The sequence below is a fragment of the Amblyomma mixtum genome, chromosome 7 (genome assembly GCF_055824585.1).
Source record: "Amblyomma mixtum isolate Tamu chromosome 7, ASM5582458v1, whole genome shotgun sequence".
In the NCBI taxonomy this organism is placed as follows: domain Eukaryota; kingdom Metazoa; phylum Arthropoda; class Arachnida; order Ixodida; family Ixodidae; genus Amblyomma; species Amblyomma mixtum.
The window spans coordinates 105,492,933-105,511,796 of NC_143018.1; the positions used below are offsets into that span (position 1 = coordinate 105,492,933).

An 18,864-nucleotide genomic window follows, 5' to 3' on the forward strand; every position below is an offset into this window, starting at 1 on the left:
GCCCTCTGTCCCCGTGACAAAGTGGTCGATGGACACTTGGAAAACTCATTTCATTGCCGCTCTTTTTCCTTTTTCCCCTTTGTTCCCCTTCCCAAGTGTAGGGTAGCCTACTGGACATCGCCTGGTTAACCTCCAGTGCCTTTCCGTCTATTTCTCTCTCTTTCTCTCTCTCTCTCTCTCTCTCTCTCCCGTTTTTATAAAATTCTGCTGAAAACAATTTGCGCATCATGCCTGCATCATGCCTGCATCATGCATCATGCCTGCGATGCTTATGCGGCACTAAACCAAACACAACACATACTATATACAATGCATATACATCGCTCTCTAGCGTTTGTCTTCAAATGTCATTCGAAGCCTGCATTGTGGCAGTCGTTCAGGGACAAACGCCCTTGGTGACAAATATACTAGCCTGCCCTACTAAAGCAGCGTATACATCTTGGCAGGCTCGTGGCCGGCTAGCAACCAGCGGGAAAACCGCGCTGTCTTTGCAGGCAGGCAGCCCGTGGGCCTCTCCGGCCGGAAATAATTAGACCGTCGGCGCGTCAGCTTCTCGGTACTGCGGCTGGCGACTCGCCAGCGCTCGCAAAAGAAATTAAGCGCCGGCGCTCTCTCCATTGATCAATCTAGCCGAGCCACAGCGCCGATTATCTGCCCGGGAGGAAGAAGAAAAAGCGAATTCAGCTCTGCTGTTCACTTTCGAAGGTTTTGCCACGCACACAGGTGCACGGCTTGCAGTGTAGGTATAGTGCCAAAGCAGTCGATCAGTGCGTTTTCATGTGGCTGCTTTTCCTTTTGTTATTTTACTGTCGTGACGCACACACACAGCTGTATCTCAAGTGCTTGCGGCATTCCCGGAACACTTTTTCTGTGCCTTGCCGTGTCTACCGCTCTTTAAAATGCACACTGTGCAGCGTGAAAATGAATGGTCTGCACGTACGTACATCAAGCAAGCCCGTGTACCAGTTCTGCATGAAGTTCAAAAGTAGAAATATACGGTCGCTTTAAGCGATCCCAACCGGTACACCTTGCTACAAGGTCAGAGAAGGCAAAAATAATAATTTTTGCTTTTATTAGTTCATTTCTTTTATTCGCACATACTATCGGTCCCAACTGAAACCAAGATATGGTTGGCACAGGAAACAAAAAAAAATGATACAGTGAAGTAGTCACAGAGCTGTGCATACTCACATCAGGGGCGCTGTTCTAAGCGAAGCGCCATCATTAAGCACTACGAACTAGAGACAGGGGTTGAACAAAAAAAAAATTGATATCACTGCGGCGACCAGCATTGGGAGAATGCGAAAGCAGTGTCCCCTCCTCGGCTCTCGTCGCCTCTCTTTGTCACTTTAAATTTATTTTTATTTAATTTAACTACCTAATTAGCATAATTACCTTGTTTTAATTAAAAATCGATTTATTTACTCTGATTATACCTTCTTTTATCTCAATCAGCTATTTTGGCTTTTCAAATTTGATGCCGTGGTTGTTTTCCCGTCCACTTACTATATTCCCGTCCAGCCTAATCAAACCTTCCAATGGTTTTTGCTGATTATTAATTAACTAATTAGTCTATGGAAATGAAACATTTTCGTTTGATTAATTATCACTCGAATACATTTCAAATTCATTTCAAACTTATTTTCACTTTTACCTATTTTTCCACTATTTTGCATCCACTGCTGTTTGCCCGTCCGCTCACTTTATCGACGTCCACGCTACTTCGACATTTTTCTGCATTTTTGGCTCCAATTAATTAACTAATCATCCTATCGACATAATATTGTTGCGCTGCATCCTTACACCATCCTCTTTCGATTACAACCACTCGTTTGATGATGCCTCTTCTGAGACCGTCACAACTGCTGCGTACACGTTTTGCGGACATGTTTTGATGACACGACCCCGCCGACATAACCTAGAAATGTTTTCGCGTTAATAAATACAGCTTTAGCTTCTATTTTTGTACACTTTGAAACAGGAGCGATATTGTTTGTGAGTTGAAGATATAACAGCATGCCCTGGAATCTGATTGGAGTCTCGTGCTGTTTATAGGAAATAGGAATGTTTGAAGCAGTCTTTGGAAAACTGTACTCTTGTCATGCGTCTGATGTGGTTTTTTTTTTAGTTTATTTGTATATTAATATCAGGGGAGGTTAAAAGGTTACAAAACCTTGAAGGGGACCTCCAGTACAGAGTTTTCATAAAAAAATAATTAACGGCAGCAACAACACAACGCCGTTCGAATAACAGATTTTTTGTTATGAATTTAACAACTGCATTGTTAAATGCACGTGTGATGAACAAAAACAGTCAAACGTGGAACAGAGAGAACAAAGTATGGAACAGAACAACAAATCAGTACTTGAGGACAAAAACTGAAGTTGTGCTTAAGTCTCCTTACGTGCGGAAATGCGAAAGCATTTCGAGTTCCGTTGCGTCCTGTGTTACTTAAAATAATTGTTGGCAGTTGTTTAAATAATTCATTAATTCATTATATAATTACTTGATGGAGTATCATTGAATTTATTCATAATTTATTGGCTTCTAGTTAATTACTTTTCTTGGCGATTAATTATTGAACTTTATTACTATTTTATTGTCCGTTCACTTCTGCAGGAATTACTAGTAATTCACCGATTTTGTTAATTACTGGGAGTAATCTGGTAAAATATTTTTCTTATTCTTTAAACATTTATTTTATTCAGTCATTCAATTATTTAAACTTTCATTGAATCATTATTAATCATTACAAATCATAATTACACTCTTACTAGATGATCGACAGTTCATGAGGGCACGCTGTGTCCACAGCCTATGGTGACACATTCTGTCGACGCCACTCAAGAGGCAAGAAATGATTTCGCATTATAAACAGCGTACAAAAGAAAAGGACTAAGAATAAAATCAGGAAAAAAGATTTAGCGTTACATAACTTTGTCTTAGTACGCTGAGTAGATTTTGTTTCAATTTCTCTTTGAATACCGCAGATGCTGCACATGTATTAATTTCGTTTGGTAACTGGTTGACATAGTTGAACACATCAATTCATTTAGCTATAAGTTTACTCTTGGTGCTAAGCGCGGTGTATCATCCTTTATGCAACGCTTTTGTCAATAGGTCGTTCATTAGGCCCATATAATAGCAAAGGTAGAGCCGCATTTGTTCGCTTCTAAGCTTAAGATCTCTTCTAAGCATAAGGCTAATCTCGCCTTGGTCAAGTTTCAGAGTCATAGATTTGGTGTAGGGATGTCATGTTTCATATACGCATTCCAGTATGGGGCGGATCAAGATCTAGAGTGTGCAGATAACTCTGACAGGAGGCATGTGTAAGCATTAGCCTGTTTTCATTTTTAAAAGAATAGCGTTCCAAGCTAACGAGGCTCGTCGGCCTATTTAAATCGTAAGGAAGATATTTCGGGCGTTTAAACCAGTCTTTTTAAGGCATGTATGAGTTAAGCCTAAAATAGACACGTTTCTTTCTCAAACTGCCGGGAACATAATGCTCCTTTTCACGAAATACTTAGTCATCTGATTATTATGCCAAATGTGCTGCTCCTAACACATCCAGCTGAGCAAAGCCTTCATAGAAACATGGTTAGGTTTCTAAAACTATTACACCTAAGGCAGCACGTGTCAGGGGGAAAGATGCAATCACTGAACCCCACCTGAAATTCTATGCCCTATAAGCTACATTATACCCAGGTACAATGGTTCATCCAAAGCCCTATAGCTATGAACTCATTGTTCTTGCGCTGACAATAGAACTTGACTTTTTTCCTACTTCCGCTGGCAAGACTAAACCTTGCGGCACAATGCGTATACATGCTTCGACTCCAGGAAGTCTATACCTTATTTCCAGGTCTTCGAGCATGGTTGTGCTTAACTGCGTGCCTGTGCTTGCAGTCACGCACAGAAAACGCGTGGCGCCGTGGATGCTGCTACATGAAAAGAGAACCGCCCTTTTTTGCATCGTCGCATCCGCTGCACCGCGCCTCATCCACATTGCACAACGTTCGCGCCTATCACAGTTCCGCCAGGGTTCAAGCGAAACAATTGATTCTCGCCTATTGTTCGCTCCATGCTGCCAACGCGGGCCCTTCTTTTCCCCATCATACGTTTCAATCATCAATCACTTTCCTGTGAAACAGCGCACCACTCAGTCGCGTTGGTGCATTACCATGAATTCGGCCTGCAAAAGGTTAATTTACAGCCAATTGCTGCATGAAATAGAGAATTAGCATAATATTAACTTACGCACCGCTATAGCACCCTTACACAAACGATGTTATGGCAAGACTGTCGGGCGAAATGGCGTCGTAGTTCATAGTAATAACCGACGTTTTACTCCTTGACAAATCCGAGGTATCTCCTCATGGGTCAGCAGTTATGGAGGGCTCCGGACATGATCTCGACAACGTGTTGTTACTTAGGTGCATTTAAATCGTCGCAGAACCGTTTGCTTTATTTCGCTTGCATAGAAATCGCATCGTCTCTGCGTGGGCAAGGAACGTGACCCCGTGCTCAGTAGGAAAGTGGCATAGCCGCTGAAACAACGCAGCGAATCTCATAGATGTGAGAGCCCATCTATTCACAACGAGCTTGCCGTAGTTCCCGCATTATGCCTTCGGCCAAGCTGTCCGGTTCGTTTCAAACTACTCACGGACATCTAGCAAAGCTGAAATAAAAAGGTCTCTTAACACTACCTCTTCTCGACAAACGCACATCACTTCAATATTGTCCTTCTTTCACAAGCTGTACCACAATCAATAATCATTCATTTCTTTCTGTGTCACATATTGCACCAGCCGATTGCTCATTTCTGCGACTGGATCGGCAGCACAAAGTGCAGCTTATTTCTGCCAGTACAAATCTTTTCTTTCATTCGCCGCTGCTTCTCGACAGTTTCGTACTAAAATCAGGTCTCGGAAAAAATAGCGTCTGTCACTGGCCGCGCCACAATTTTTGATAGCCTGTAGTGCTTCCTGAGGCTGTGAATGTTGTTGTAGCAACAAATGACTGCCTGCAATGGCGTCCTTATTTCAAGTGCAAATTATATAAAGTTATGCTTTTTTTTACGTGTTCTGTGTATTCTAAACCTTTACTGCACCTCCCCCTCCTCCCCCTATAAATGCTCGCTCGATTCTTTAGGGTACACGAATAAACAGTTTGTTAAGGAAATCCGGCGCCCCAGTCTGAGCGTGTCTCGAACATAACCCTCCAACTATGCATGCATCTCGAGCTTTCGATACATACAGCTTTCCTATGGCTGATATAAGGAACCATTGCCCGATTCGCCCCCCCCTTCCCCCCAAAAAGAAAAGATAATATAACGAAAAGAAAACGGGGACACCAGGATTAAGGGGACTTTAAAATGGAAGAACTTCCCTTGCTCCACATAGCCGCAAGAAAATAAGTGACTAAATAGGTTAGGGGCACACTTTCTCCCGCTGGTTCCTCAATAATAGACCACTAGGAAGTTTGGTTTATGGTTTATGGGGTTTAACGTCCCAAAGCGACTCAGGCTATGAGGGACGCCGTAGTGAAGGGCTCCGGAAATTTAGACCACCTGAGGTTCTTTAACGTGCACTGACATCGCACAGTACACGGGCCTCTTGAATTTCGCCCCCATCGAAATTCTACTAGGAAATTCTTTCACTAGGAAATGTAGACAGAGTGCGAAAGTCGTTTTTCCTATCTTTTCAAAGTTAGTAAACCTTCAGGCGTGCCGCGAAAAGTTCTGTACTTAAGGAAGCCTGTTGTAGAGGTAGTACAATTAAAACCTATGAGGAGTTCGCTGTCAAACCACACTTGCGGCTTGCGACTTGCGAAGCAGAATGGTTCATGCTACTAGAGCGTCTTGAAGCCAATAGCGTTAAACGCCTGACGCCAATAGGGAACCAAGGTTGTTCTGTGTTAAGGCATCACAGGAACAGCACGCCTCAGGCCGTCTGCCAGCTCTTGCCACATCGTAGCCTTGTCGTGACGCTGACTCCATAAGACGTTCGGCGCATTAAAAAACACGCCTCAAAGTTTCAAGTGCCAACAGCGCCGTAACGGAGGAGGAAGTAGCTGTCAGTAGGGTGGACAGCGGTTTTGCTAAAACACCAGTCGAGGGAAGGACGATCGCGCTCTGCAACATGCAGCGCCCGTCAGCGTCCTATAGTTGTGTTTACTGCTGCATCGTTTTTAGGCTGCATTGGAGATGTCTCGACTCTCGAGAGCTTCTAAGCTATAGCGATCACGAGAAAATAGAGGAAGCCTCAAAAACAAAGAAAAGTGCAATGTTGGTAAGGTGCCGGTGTAGGGAATAAAGTCATTAATGAAGTGTCGCCTGAGCTTCTCATCTTTTTTGCGCTACGCTGTACTGCGAATATTCTAGCCTTTCTTGAACAGAATGGTTAATAAAATAATTCCGCAGAGACACTTTTGACTGCTTACGCGTGGAAATGCGGAAGCATGTCGTGGACGCAAGGCGTAGACGGTTGGCGATGATTTCATGCAATGAGTATTTTTTTTTTCTTGAAGTATGACACCACCCACACACGCACGCGCGCATGTGTCACCGCTGGGAAACCTGTACGGCGATAAACAGTTGCATCAAAATTTCCATAAGAAAGTCTGCAAAGGCACGCAATCTAAGGTGCATATGTCGTCGGTTAGAATCCCTGTCGCATGCTAGGCTTCAACTCCACTAGCACATGTATGCTATAGGCAACCAGAAATCTTATTACTTACCACCCGGAACGCTATACGACAAACAGTTGCGCCGCAATTTTGGTATGAATGTCGGGAAAACTGGCGCCGTACGCAGGTCGGCCAGAGGCGCGCATATACCCACATATATGAACGACGCGTATAAGATGTCTGAAGTGGCGGTGTTAGGCCTGCTGTCGGCGTCATACGGTCGCTTGATGACGTCACGATATTTTTCTTGAATTTTTCTGGCTTTCGCTGGGATTTTCTGTACCATCTTCCAGTACACACACGCGCGCGCCGCCGGCTTTTCTCGTAATGGGGCTAGTAATGGTAGGTAGGTAGGAAAGACTTTAATTGCTCTAGAAAGGTGCTAGTAGCAGACGAGAAAGAAGTCCATCTTCCTTCTTCTCACAGGGTCGGTGCCCCTATTCCAGGGCTCCGCTGAGCTTCGCTGCTCGTTGGGCGTGCTGGATAAGACCTTGTTGGCAACCCAGATCGCCGCTGGAGAGCCGGCTCTCCCACTGTTCTGCACTCGGGTCTTTGCGAAAGTTGTCGTTTTTACTGCATTCCCACGTGATGTGGTACAACGATGGTTTGCTACCACACCACGGGCAAGTGTCCCGATATTGCGTCGGGTAAATCTTGCTAAGGATATGCAGGTTTGGGAATGTTCCTGTCTGCAATCTTCGCCAATACACTGCTTCTAGTTGATTTAGATCAGGATGAGGCGGAGGATAGCGGATCCGTACCCCCTTATAGTAGTTGAGAATGTCTGAGTACGTAATGTTTTGCATTAAAACTGACACGGCGATCATGAAACTTCTTGAGGGAAAGCTGCGATTGACGCTCGATGATGACTTCGTTTTTACTTTTTTTTTGCTCTAATCAATGCTTTTACTCTAAGACAAGGCTTCCTCACGCGAACAAAATCTTTAAAGGGGGGGGGGGGGGGGGGGTTGAAGGTGAGTGAGAATGGGGAGAGAAGGCGGGTCGAAGGTGGAGATGAATGGGTGGGCTTTCCTACTGCGTCTTTGAATTCGATTTCGCTGTCACATTTCGTTATGCTGCTGCGTCGACTTGAAGCTTGCGCAGGCCTTGAGGAGGAAGGTGCCGCTCCTGGGGGGTGGGGGCTGCACTCGTCGAGGCTTGACACAGGGAAAATTTCCTTCACGGAGATAACGTTGGCATTTTCGCCCAGTGACTCTCTTACCGCTATCGCAGAGAAAGCAAATCTTTAACAGAATCTAGAAAGCCTACATTTGCGGCACAAATTCATAACAGCGTCGGAGAAATGGCGCTTAGCAAAATCTCTCATAGGATATTATGACAGGATGCATTCTCTTGTCACAAAACCAAAAGTACTCACTGAGTCCGATTTAACTACTCGGCATTCACCCTATTTTCCGGCTTCTACGCCTCGGCGCTGGTGCTGTAGCCGCCCTTAAATCTAAGAGAAGGCAAGCGTAGCAGGGGGAGGCAGAAAGTTAGGTGGGCAGATAAGATTAAGAAGTATGCGGGGATACGGTGGCCGCAGCTGGCGAAGGACAGGGTTAATTGGAGAGACATGGGAGAGGCCTTTGTCCTGCAGTGGGAGTCGTCAGGCTGATGATGATGATGAGATGACTGCACTTTTGCTGAATATGTTTGCACATGTGACTTGCTTCGTTCACTGTTAGCGCGATGAAATTGCACTCACAAGTCTGCGTCGTTTGTGTATTGCCACCGATGAATATTGGGAAACTGAAGGCGGTATTTTTTCACTCATCGCGTACAAACCATTTAGGCCTGCGTTTGTCGTCCCTCTGGCCGAGAGGCATCGCAAATATAAGCCAACGCGCTACACACACAGGGGGAAAAAGCGAAAACGACCCAGCGCGTTTCAATCTGGTTTTCCCATTCAAAGCGCGGATTCTTCGAAACCGTTGCCCCTACAAAGAGGGGACCGTCCGAGTAATAATTAAGTTCGCAGCGTGTCACAGGAACCGCACGTCTGTATCGGGCTGTGTATAAGTGGAAAGTCCTAAGTGTACTCAGAATGGCAGCCAGAAGCGGTTTTTGGTCAGCAGGTGCACACACAAATACACGCACTCTTACGCTCGTGAAGAGTGCAGTTGATGTTTCGTTGTAATTACAACTCCGGGAAACCAACTGAACGCTTAACTCATTGAGGAAGCAGAGTGTAGAAAACGTGGTCACCTCATGCAGCTTACGCTTTCTAAAGACAAGTGTGTGGGGCAGTGGCGTAGCAAAAAATATTTTTCGGGGGGTACGCCACCGGTAAAAAAAACAGCAAGAAAGAAAGCCTGCGCCCAAACAATATGTCATTTTTCTGCTGTAATAAAGCCGAAGGTTTAGTTGTTTCCTTCACTGTAATATCTACATAATACGAGTGCACACAGGGCTCCCAGGACTTGATTCGTAAAGAACATTTATTTTCTCACAAAAAAACATTGGTACGAAAAATCGCGAATATTTACAATATTTTCACATAATATACAACACCACAAAAGATTCTGCTCTGCAACAAAGTCAGCCACTGCGAACGAGTGGTATTTGTCAAAGCTTCTACCCCCTGCATGTGAACCTGCGCCCGGACGCAGATGCACTTTAAAAAAAATCCACTTTTTATTTTCGCGATAATTTATGATCATTTGGAAACAAAGCAAAGGATGAAAAAGCAGGCTGACGTGAAAATTAATGCTTTATTGGGTGAACTGTGCTTATAACTAAAAGAAGTGTCATACGTCGTGCGATGGCGAAAAAGACTCGCTATTTTCTGCAATAACTTCCGCTTCCTATTAGAACAGGAGCTATTTTTGTCAACAAACCGACACTCTTCTTACTTTCATTTTTACATTTTATTATATAGATGCGATGTGAATAACATGGTCGAAAAAAAAAGGCCGAAAGGAAGAGGGAATACAGAGCTCAGAAAATTTCAGGAGGTGTTCTGACACCGAACCCCCCCCCTGGCTACGCCCCTGCCGTGGGGTGTGGGTATATCGTCGCAACAAATCTCAACGAATAGAACAAAAAAATTTCTATTGCGAATAAAGAAAACGAAATACAGATGGCAGGCCTGCCAAAGCCTCAGAGGGCTTGATTAGCACTGCCATGGGAGTCAGGCCACAGCAAACTGCACGCAGCTATTAACAAAGTTTAGCTGTTAGCGGATCGGAGCGAAATGTTGAATTAAAAGTTATGCAAATGGTATTTTAAACTTGGAAAATTCTCAGTAGTCTCTCGATCGTACGTCTTTTATTTGCACCTAACACAAGCAGCGGCAATTTATTAAATATGGCTGGAACATAACATTGCCGTGTTCTTCCTCCGTACTTTGTCGCAGTCTTGGGGATCACGAAAGGTTCTTTCGGCCTTAGGCAGCGGGTAGATGCATACCGTATCTTAAAATCATAATTCCAGAAGTCTTTAATTACAACACTTTCGACAAGCGGAGAAGTTTGGCAAATTCTACAACTTAAAGACATCCGTGTCTTTCCTTGCACACAAATCATATCCCGTTGTTGACTACACTGAATGCAAAATTTAATTAATTCTTGAGCTCCATCTAAGGGTACAGTGATCATATACAGTTAAACTGTAACGTAGCACACTGTACATTAAAGCGCAGACAATAATTTTTCGCACGACAGACAACAGAAACGGAAAAAATGAGAAACAACAGAAAAAACCCTTAAACGTAGGTGAATACGGTATTTAAAGTTCGAGTAGCGGCTATGATCTCCGCTTGGCCAGCTGGCTTTGAAGGTCAGCACTGAAGCGTAAGGCACCGAAGCATCTGTCGACTCGCAAGAGTTTCTGCACTCCCGTGCCATTCCGGAGCTGCGAGTCTTTTCTTTGAGGATTTACGTTCCGGCACGGTAATGGCGCCGGTTTTGGAGGACGCTGCCATCTTTTCCCTGTACGACTGAGACAGAATGTATTCATGCATTTCGCGCTGTGAAAAGGCACAGTCAGTAAGCTCGTCAATACCAATTTTTTATCAGCCTATTAACAAATTCAAACCCTAATAATTGTGAGCAAAAGAATTTTTCAAAGGGAAACAGTTCATGAACGCATTTTTTTTCATTGTAAGGTTTGTCTATAGCAATCAGTTTACCCGGAAACCTCCCGTTAGCAGGCCTGCATTTTTTTTTCTGTTGACGTTTTTGCTATTGTCAGAAACGTTCCCCATTGGTTTTCGATGACAGTATTAGCTACTCGATGTGAGCAATGAAATAAACTTTAAAAGAAAAAATTTCCTACGCGTCGGAAGAATGTACCACTACTTCCAATATCCCCATAACAGTAGCTTACATTACATATAAATACCAGCGCAAACCAGCAAGACACACAAGAGCTTGTGTGTCCTCGTTCTTCGTCGTGTGTCTTGCTGGTTTGCACTGGTATTTATATGTAATGGATCACCAACTAGCCCGCACTCTTACCCTACTGAATAGCTTACAATATTCCAATATTCAAAATCACTGCCCAAGAAAGCTGGACGTGTCATTGCACATGGCATGCTCTTTTCTTTCTCTATCTTCGTACTGGACGTTGGGAGTTCAGGTCCTAAGCTGAAGCCAATTTGCCCAAGTCATCACCTTGACATAAACTCTCTTCTGAGCGAAAACTTAATACACGGAGACGTATCACTCGAACATACCTCGAATTTAGAAAAACGAGCCTTATGTAGAAGACAGTGCTCTAAACATTGCTCAGTAATCTTTAGAGCTATTCATGTAGACAGAAGCACATAATCTTCCTTTGTGCGGGTCTCTCTTCAGCAAGAGGCAAGCGTTGACACGACATACCGCAGCGCTATCTCAGCGTCGTACCACATGGAGCAAGACTGTCATTAGGGCTCTTGTCATCCTGTTTTCAGCGGCGCATTGTAAGTCGATACGAGCAGGGGCGACACTATAGGTTTCTTTATTAAGTTCACAGGGTGGCCGTGCTTGATGGCGTGCCTGTTTGATTAAAGGCGGTCCTAGCTGGCCCCGAACAATGAAAAGAAAACGGAACCATTCGCTCCATCAAGCATGCACCTTGCGACTCTGTCCGATCGGTTGTTGCCACGCGAGAACAAAGTACAAAGGGACTACGCAACCGGGAGAGGGGTATGGCTCGCAGTCACGAAACAGCGACCACTACCGGCCAGTAGGGTTGCCATGGAAACTGACGGCGTCCGCACGTATGCATAGCGGCCGTGACGGCGCGGACAGACACGGAGGTGCGTTGAAGGGCACTTTGCGAGAAGCAAGGCGAGGTCATTACGGGCCCGTCGATATGGCGTTAGCACCTGAACGGAGACACTTATAGACACGTGCCGATGCTTGCAGCAGCCGAACAGCGAGCGCTTCGCTTTGTGAATTTGCAGTGGTTGGATTCATCGCTGCTCGTCTGAAGACGTTCGTTTAACCGTGGCACCTTGGTCGGCGTCATGGCGAAGTGGTTGTTGGTCGTGCGTTCTACATGTGTCGTCAACTGCAAGGTCACCTGCCTCCGGCCGTGAACTGTGGCTGTTCATTAGCCTTGTGCCATTCGTGCGCCACCTGCATTGTCCCTTGTGCGCAGTGAAGCGATACACGGCGTCGAACTCCCGGGTTCTTGCTCTCAACTGCGGAAACTACGTTGTCAACCGGATGAGCTACAGCTACCTCCCAAACATGCAGAATTCTGTGTTTCTCGTCACGGTTGTGTAAATTTGCTGAACACCCGCCTACAAGGTTCCGTCTGGTCACTAAGTTCTGGGCGGGCTTAGTTGACAGGACCCCGAAGCGTGGCCTTTAGAGTGTTCTGCATTGCTCCAGCTGCGATTGCCGAAACACCTTTGGCTCGAGACCGACAATTACCCATCGAAAACAATCCATTCCAAGGGACAATAGGAAAGGGGCACTGTCCCGTCGGCTGCGAATGACGACACGTGTTAACCCGGGAATGGCGAACAGAGTAAGAGTGGTTTTATGCTTTTCCACTCATATTCGTTTCCACGTGCGCTTGGTGAAACGCTCACGTGTGCTGATTTTTATGGGTTATGGTAAAAAAAATATACCCCATGACTTTTCTGCCTTAACGTTGGAATTTGAGCGTGTACACTGATTCTGCATTTAAAGAATGAGTCTTCGCTGTGTTAAAAAATATATATAACATAATGCGTGAACAAATAACTTGTTCTCAACACTCACTGTGGTCAGTTTGACTATACGAGCTGTGCATAAATGCTTTATTCCACTGATCGGACTTGGAGCACGTACTGCATGACATCGCGAACTGAGAACGCAGTCAATGAGCGAGAAAAATTACGGACAGATGTACTTATTTGAGTTGTTCTCTAATACTTTAAATAAATCCAGCCCCGTACTGATGCAAAATGCTGTGGCAGGAGTTGATAATTAATCACCCTCAATCAACTATAGCTGTAATAAATTTCGGGATGAAAACCTTAAAGAAGTCAAATCTCAAACGTGTGTTAACGCTGACAATGATAATAAGTGATCTGTGCTTACACTGACTTCATGTCACTAACATGTCTATATGTTCTTCTCCGATCTCGCCTTCGGATTTCAGTGTCTTAATTGCTTTGGGCTATGCATAACCGACCACTACAGCTTAAGCAACGAAGAGAAAACTCTTGTCGCGTGACCGTGCATGGTAACATTCCTCCCGATGTTACAACTTTACCTATCCCACTAGGAAGCGCGCTTTCTTCGTTGGACCGCGGTCAATGACCTTGGAATCGATGCACAGTGTCCAGAAACATAGAGCGCACAGGCCAAGTCACGGTTTGCTGCCGTTCTGCGCTTGTTGAGAGTATTGATTTCTCTGTTCAAACAGGGGAAAGGCCAACCCAAACCCCCAATACCTTATGTGAAGTGTATCACAACGATCACAGCCATGCTGTGCAGATTTAGTCGCGAAGTTTGCAGCTCGTAAATAATTTTCTGCTGCCCTCAGCTCCAGATCACACACCAGGAATATAGAGGGTAGTCGTGTAAAATGCATTTAGAAGAGCCTGAGGCGAGCATATTCATTCACATGCTCGTCTTAGGCTGCTGTAAATGATGATGGCTATGATCAGGACTCTGTCATCGACTGATGTCCTTGCAGAATGTTCTTGCAGGAGTCACGTAGTCTGTAATGCAAGCGTCTTTTGCAGAAAATGAAAACGCACTAATTTGCGCGGGGTTTAGTATTCTAGCTGTAACTTACAAAATTAGCATTCTCATGCATTCGATGCGGAGCACAGACGAATGCACCGGCGGCAGACTCCCATATACAGTGAATACAGTTAAGCAGGCCATCACCGTTGTAAATGGCTTCACTTTATCAACAGACATACACAGGCCGGGTAACTTTGAGTCCCCACTGCTAAACAAAAGCGAGTAACAGCTGTCAGCGCCAACTGCATGAAATGTTGTTTTACACATTATTCGAAAGCATATAATAGCATACCTCCACTACCACTAACTGAATATATCAGGAGTGCCTTCACTCTAAGAAGAAAGGAATAAAAAGGGAGAAAGCTGCCCTCTACAATTAAAAAAATTTACACCCTTAAGGGTCCAATTCCCTGCCTAAAACTCACACCCTTGCATCCTCCCAAAATGGTGCAAGGGTGTGAGTTTCATACGCGTACTTTCTCTAAGTTTATATGCGCCATTGCAGCGAGCCGCTATTTTAAGTCGTTGATGCTTAGCACTTCAGCTAAAATAATTCGGCTAATTATTACATTATGGGGGCGTAAATCGCAGTCATAACTGTTTGCATCAAGGTTGCAGCTGTCATTGAATAGAAAGCTTGAATAGCTCAAAAGCACGCATGATTGATCTACTGCCATGTTCTTGAACAAGTCAAAGAACACCCGTACACCTTTATGCACCCTTGCACCAGAAAGAGCTACAACACTCTTACGCCCGTGCTCCCTGAAGGGTACATGGATGCATTAAATGTGCTGACGTGCTCCGCGCATCCTTTTTAAAAGTATAAGAAAAAATAAGGGTGTGAAAAGGGTGCAGCCATTAGCGCTACACCTTTAACGGTGCACATTTTTTTACTGTGTAGAGTACTCCCTCTTATAAAAGGGAGTGCGTAGTGGAGTTCACTCCCCTATTACTCCATATATGCGTATTCGTGTTTAGAGTGTACCGGCACGTGGAGCTTCATACTTAAGTTCCACAAAGTGAGCTGTCGGAATTCCAGTGTGGCCACGCCATTGTGCCTGTCGGCTTCACAACACGCGCGGACGAAAACCAGCTACACGGCAGCGATAATGTCATTTACCGAAATTCCTTCGGCTGTGCGGCCGGGAAACGCACCGTGCCGCTTCCCTCCAGCTGCTCGATCATCATCTTTCGTTTATGTTTCCTCTCTTTTTTCACAAAACGGCCTGGTTGGCCATCATGCCGCACGTCGCGCGCAAAAAAAAAAAGAACAGAGACGGACGGTCAAAACAAAGCAGGTGCTATCTCCACAGTCAGGGTTATGCGACATTGGCTGCATCGCTGTCACTCGCAGCGTGCCCGTCAGAGCGAGACGGGCCTGTCTGTTGCGCCCGTAATAGCGTATATACCGGGAAGAGACGCCATCGGCCCGGCATCCGGTGTGTCGTCATCGGGTTGAGCGCGCTATACCTCCGCGTACTGGGCGTCGGTGCGGACCCCTCTGCCCACCACGCATGGCTGAACGATAGTTGCGCCTTCCGTCACCGCCGACCGGGGAGCGGCGAACAGTCGTCAGTGTCGGGCAATGCTTGCATCTCTGTAACCGCCGGAGATAGCAAGGACAGCTCATATATAGCGCCATGTAACATGTAGCAAGAGCTCGTTATTTCTCCGATGTTCCTGCGTTCGTCCGATTTGAGCTGTCCCGTTCGGCGCCTGCTGCGCAAAGCGGTGTCCTTGTTCATTCGCTCCAAAGCGGGAAGACTCGGTGGAACCATTGGAGTCCAATTGAGTACGTGGTGCCTGGCAGCGGAGCATTGAAGTATAGTGCACTCCGAGACTTGAGCACAACGCAGTGCTTCTACCCTTCAGCGATTTTGTGCTTCGTCTTTCGCCGCCCGATGGAGTGGGGAAGCGCCTGAGTCCTCCCTGGAAAGTATACAAATATGAGCGGGTCGTACGAACTGCACCGACTGCCCTCGGACTCCATGTCTCCAGCGCTAATTGCCGACGACTCGCCGCCCTTCGCCATGATAGCGGTGAGCACGATCACTTTAAACGCCGCCTCAAGGGAGCAGTCTCCACACATGTGTGAGGGATGCTGCTGCTTAGGGTTCTGTGTATCCACGCACAGAGCATTTTAATTGCTTTATCTCACTCCATCCCATGCCCATTCTTGTAAAGCTCAGTTGAAAGAACCAGCATGACTCATTTTATGCAGCCAGAAGTCGGGCATATGTAGCGTATATAGGGATGGGCGAGCAGTAATCTTTGAAAGCGAGTCTAATGAGAATGGAGTAGCCATCGCACCGACGATAAAATGGAATGCTTTGCGGGCATTTCTTTTAGTGCACAACTAGTGCGACTAGTGCGAAGCTCATAGGAAAATAACTACACTGGGTACAGACAACTACACCCAGTTATCATCATCATCATCAGCCTAACTACGCCCACCGCAGGACACAGGCCTCTCCAATGTCTCTCCAATTAAACCTGTGTTTTGCCAGTTGCGGCCACCATATTCCCGCAAACTTCTTGACCCCATCCGCCCGCCTAACTTTCTGCCTCCCCCTGCTACGCTTGCTCTCTCTTGGAATCCACTCCGTTACCCTTAAGGACGAGCGGTTATCTTGCCTTCGCATTACATGCCCTTCCCAAGCCCATTGCTTCCTCTTGATTTCGACTAGGATGTCATTAACCAGCGTTTGCTCCCTCGTTTTCGATCTCTCAACGTTGCATCTATCATTTTTCTTTCCATAGCTCGCTGCGTTGTCTTTAACTTAAGCTGAACCCTCTTTGTTAGCCTCCATGTTTCTGCCCCATTGGTGAGTACCAGTAAGATACAGCTATTGTATCCGTTTCTCTTGAGGTATAGTGGTGAACAGCCATTTATGATCTGAGAGAACCTGCCAAATGCGCTCCGCCCCATTCTTATTCTTCTAGTTATTTCCCTATCATGACCCTAATCAGCGGTCACTACCTGCCCTAAGTAGACATATTCTCTTACTACTTCCAGCACCTCGCTACCAATTGCGAACTGCTGTTCCCTTGCTAGACTGTTGAACATTACTTTCGTTTTCTGCATGTTAATGTCTAGCCCCACCGTTCTGCTCTGCCTGGCTAACTCATTGATCATGTTTTGCAGTTCATGTCCTGACTGACTTAGCAAGGCAATGTCGTCAGCGAATCGCAGATAATTCTCTATTAACTCTTATCCCCAACTGTTCCAATTTCAGGCCTGAAATACCGCCTGTAAACAGGCGGTGAATGGCATTTGCAGATCGTGTATCCCTGCCTGACACCTTTCCTTATTACAATTTTATTGCTGACTTTATGGGGGACTGCGGTAGCCGTGCAATCGTTATAAATATCTCCCAATATTTTCACATAACACTCTTCTACACCCTGATTCCACAATGACTGCATGACAACTGAGGTTTTGCACTGAGTCAAATGTTTTCTCGTAATCAATGAAGGGTTGGTTATATTCTGCGCATTTCTCTATCACCTGATTGATAGCGAGAATATGGTCTATCGTCGAGTATCCTTTACGAAAGCCTGCCTGATCATTTGGTTTATTGAAGTCTAGCAAAAATTTATCCTCCGGTTCTTGCTGGGACCTCAACTTTTGTCCGGCAGCGAAGGACGCCTTTATCCACACGAAGACCGGATTTGAAAAGCTTCCCACCTGTAGACTCAAACTCATGACGGCCTTTGCGGAAAAGGACGAGGTGCCATAGTTTTGAAGTGAATGGCGTCGTAGCGTAGCCTCTGGGATCCGCGCAGAAAATCTCTGTCGCCACACACATTTTACTTGCGAAATCAGCCGGTGATGGCGGCACCTGTATTTGGTTTTGTTTGTTTTCTCTTTTATATTTATTTATTTATTTATTCAAATACCCTAAAGGCCCGAGCGGGCATTACATAGGGGGGAACAACAGAAAAAATTTCCGATGAGTACAAAATTCGTTGGCCGGGAACACATTGTTGAAAAGCATCAAACACTCAAAATATAAAGGCACATGACAAAGAACACTCAGGTTTCCTTAAAAAGCAGTGCTTCAACAAGAATGCAAAAATATGAAGGTTACAGCTCGAAGTGACGTTTTAGAGCGGTTACAAACGCTTCGTAATCATTGGCAGACGCAATGGTGCCAGGGAGTAGATTCCATTGACGGATGGCGATGAGGAGAGGCGAATGAAAGAAGAGATTATTTCTAGCAAAAATGGGTTCTACTTTCAGTTGGTGATCAATGCGTGGGAATATCCGATGAGCCGGCTTGATATGGTACGAAGCAAAGGAAGAATGACTGTGATATAATTTGTAGAAAAATGACAGTATGGAAACCATTCTCCGTTTGTCGAGAAGAGGTAAATTTAGAGCTTTTTTTATTTCAGTTACACTCGCTGATCGAGAGTAGTTCTTCGATATGAACCGGGCGGCTTTATTTTGCAGGGACTCCAATTTTGTTACTAGGTATGCTTGATGGGGGTTCCAGATCAAAGAGGCGTAATCCAATTTCGAGCGAACTAATGTAGTGTATGCTAATAGCTTTGCCCTGGATTAGCTAAACGCAGGTTACGTCTGAGGAAGCCGAGTGTTTTGGAAGCTTTGTTAATAACTGTATCGATGTGCCTGTTCCATGAGAGGTCTGCTGCTAAATGCAAGCCTAAATATTTTATGATGGGTGCCGATTCTACTCGCACATTGTTCAAAGTGTAACGACAAGGTTCGGCGCTAGATATTGTGGTAAATCTAACAACTTTTGTTTTTGAGGTGTTAATCTCCATTTGCCATTGTGTGCACCAGTCATTAATTTTGTTAAGGTCTGATTGTAGACGAGTAGAGTCGGAAGGATCAGTAATCTGTCTGTATATCACGCAATCATCTGCAAATAATCTGACCGTGGAATTTAGGTTATTACTTATATCATTAATATAAACTAAGAACAAGATAGGTCCGAGTACAGACCCTTGCGGTACTCCAGATTTAACGGGGGAG

The 18,864-nt window shown here is 45.3% G+C and overlaps 1 protein-coding gene across 5 annotated transcripts in view; it reads left to right on the plus strand.

Moving 5' to 3' along the window:
• The window catches only part of LOC149337100 (ninjurin-2-like), a 56,172-nt gene that overhangs the window by 25,559 nt on the left and 11,749 nt on the right, over positions 1–18,864 (plus strand). Inside the window, exon 1 of one of the 5 annotated variants that reach the window (XM_089553318.1) lies at positions 11,835–12,651. The exons of 2 other annotated variants lie outside the window; for them this stretch is intronic. In XM_089553318.1, the coding sequence (XP_089409444.1) occupies positions 12,616–12,651 (36 nt within the window). In that variant the 5' untranslated portion in view covers positions 11,835–12,615. Of the gene's footprint in view, positions 1–11,834; positions 12,652–15,269; positions 15,902–18,864 lie in introns of those variants that run through there. 2 more of the 5 variants (XM_089553314.1, XM_089553315.1) reach the window with 2 other exon arrangements.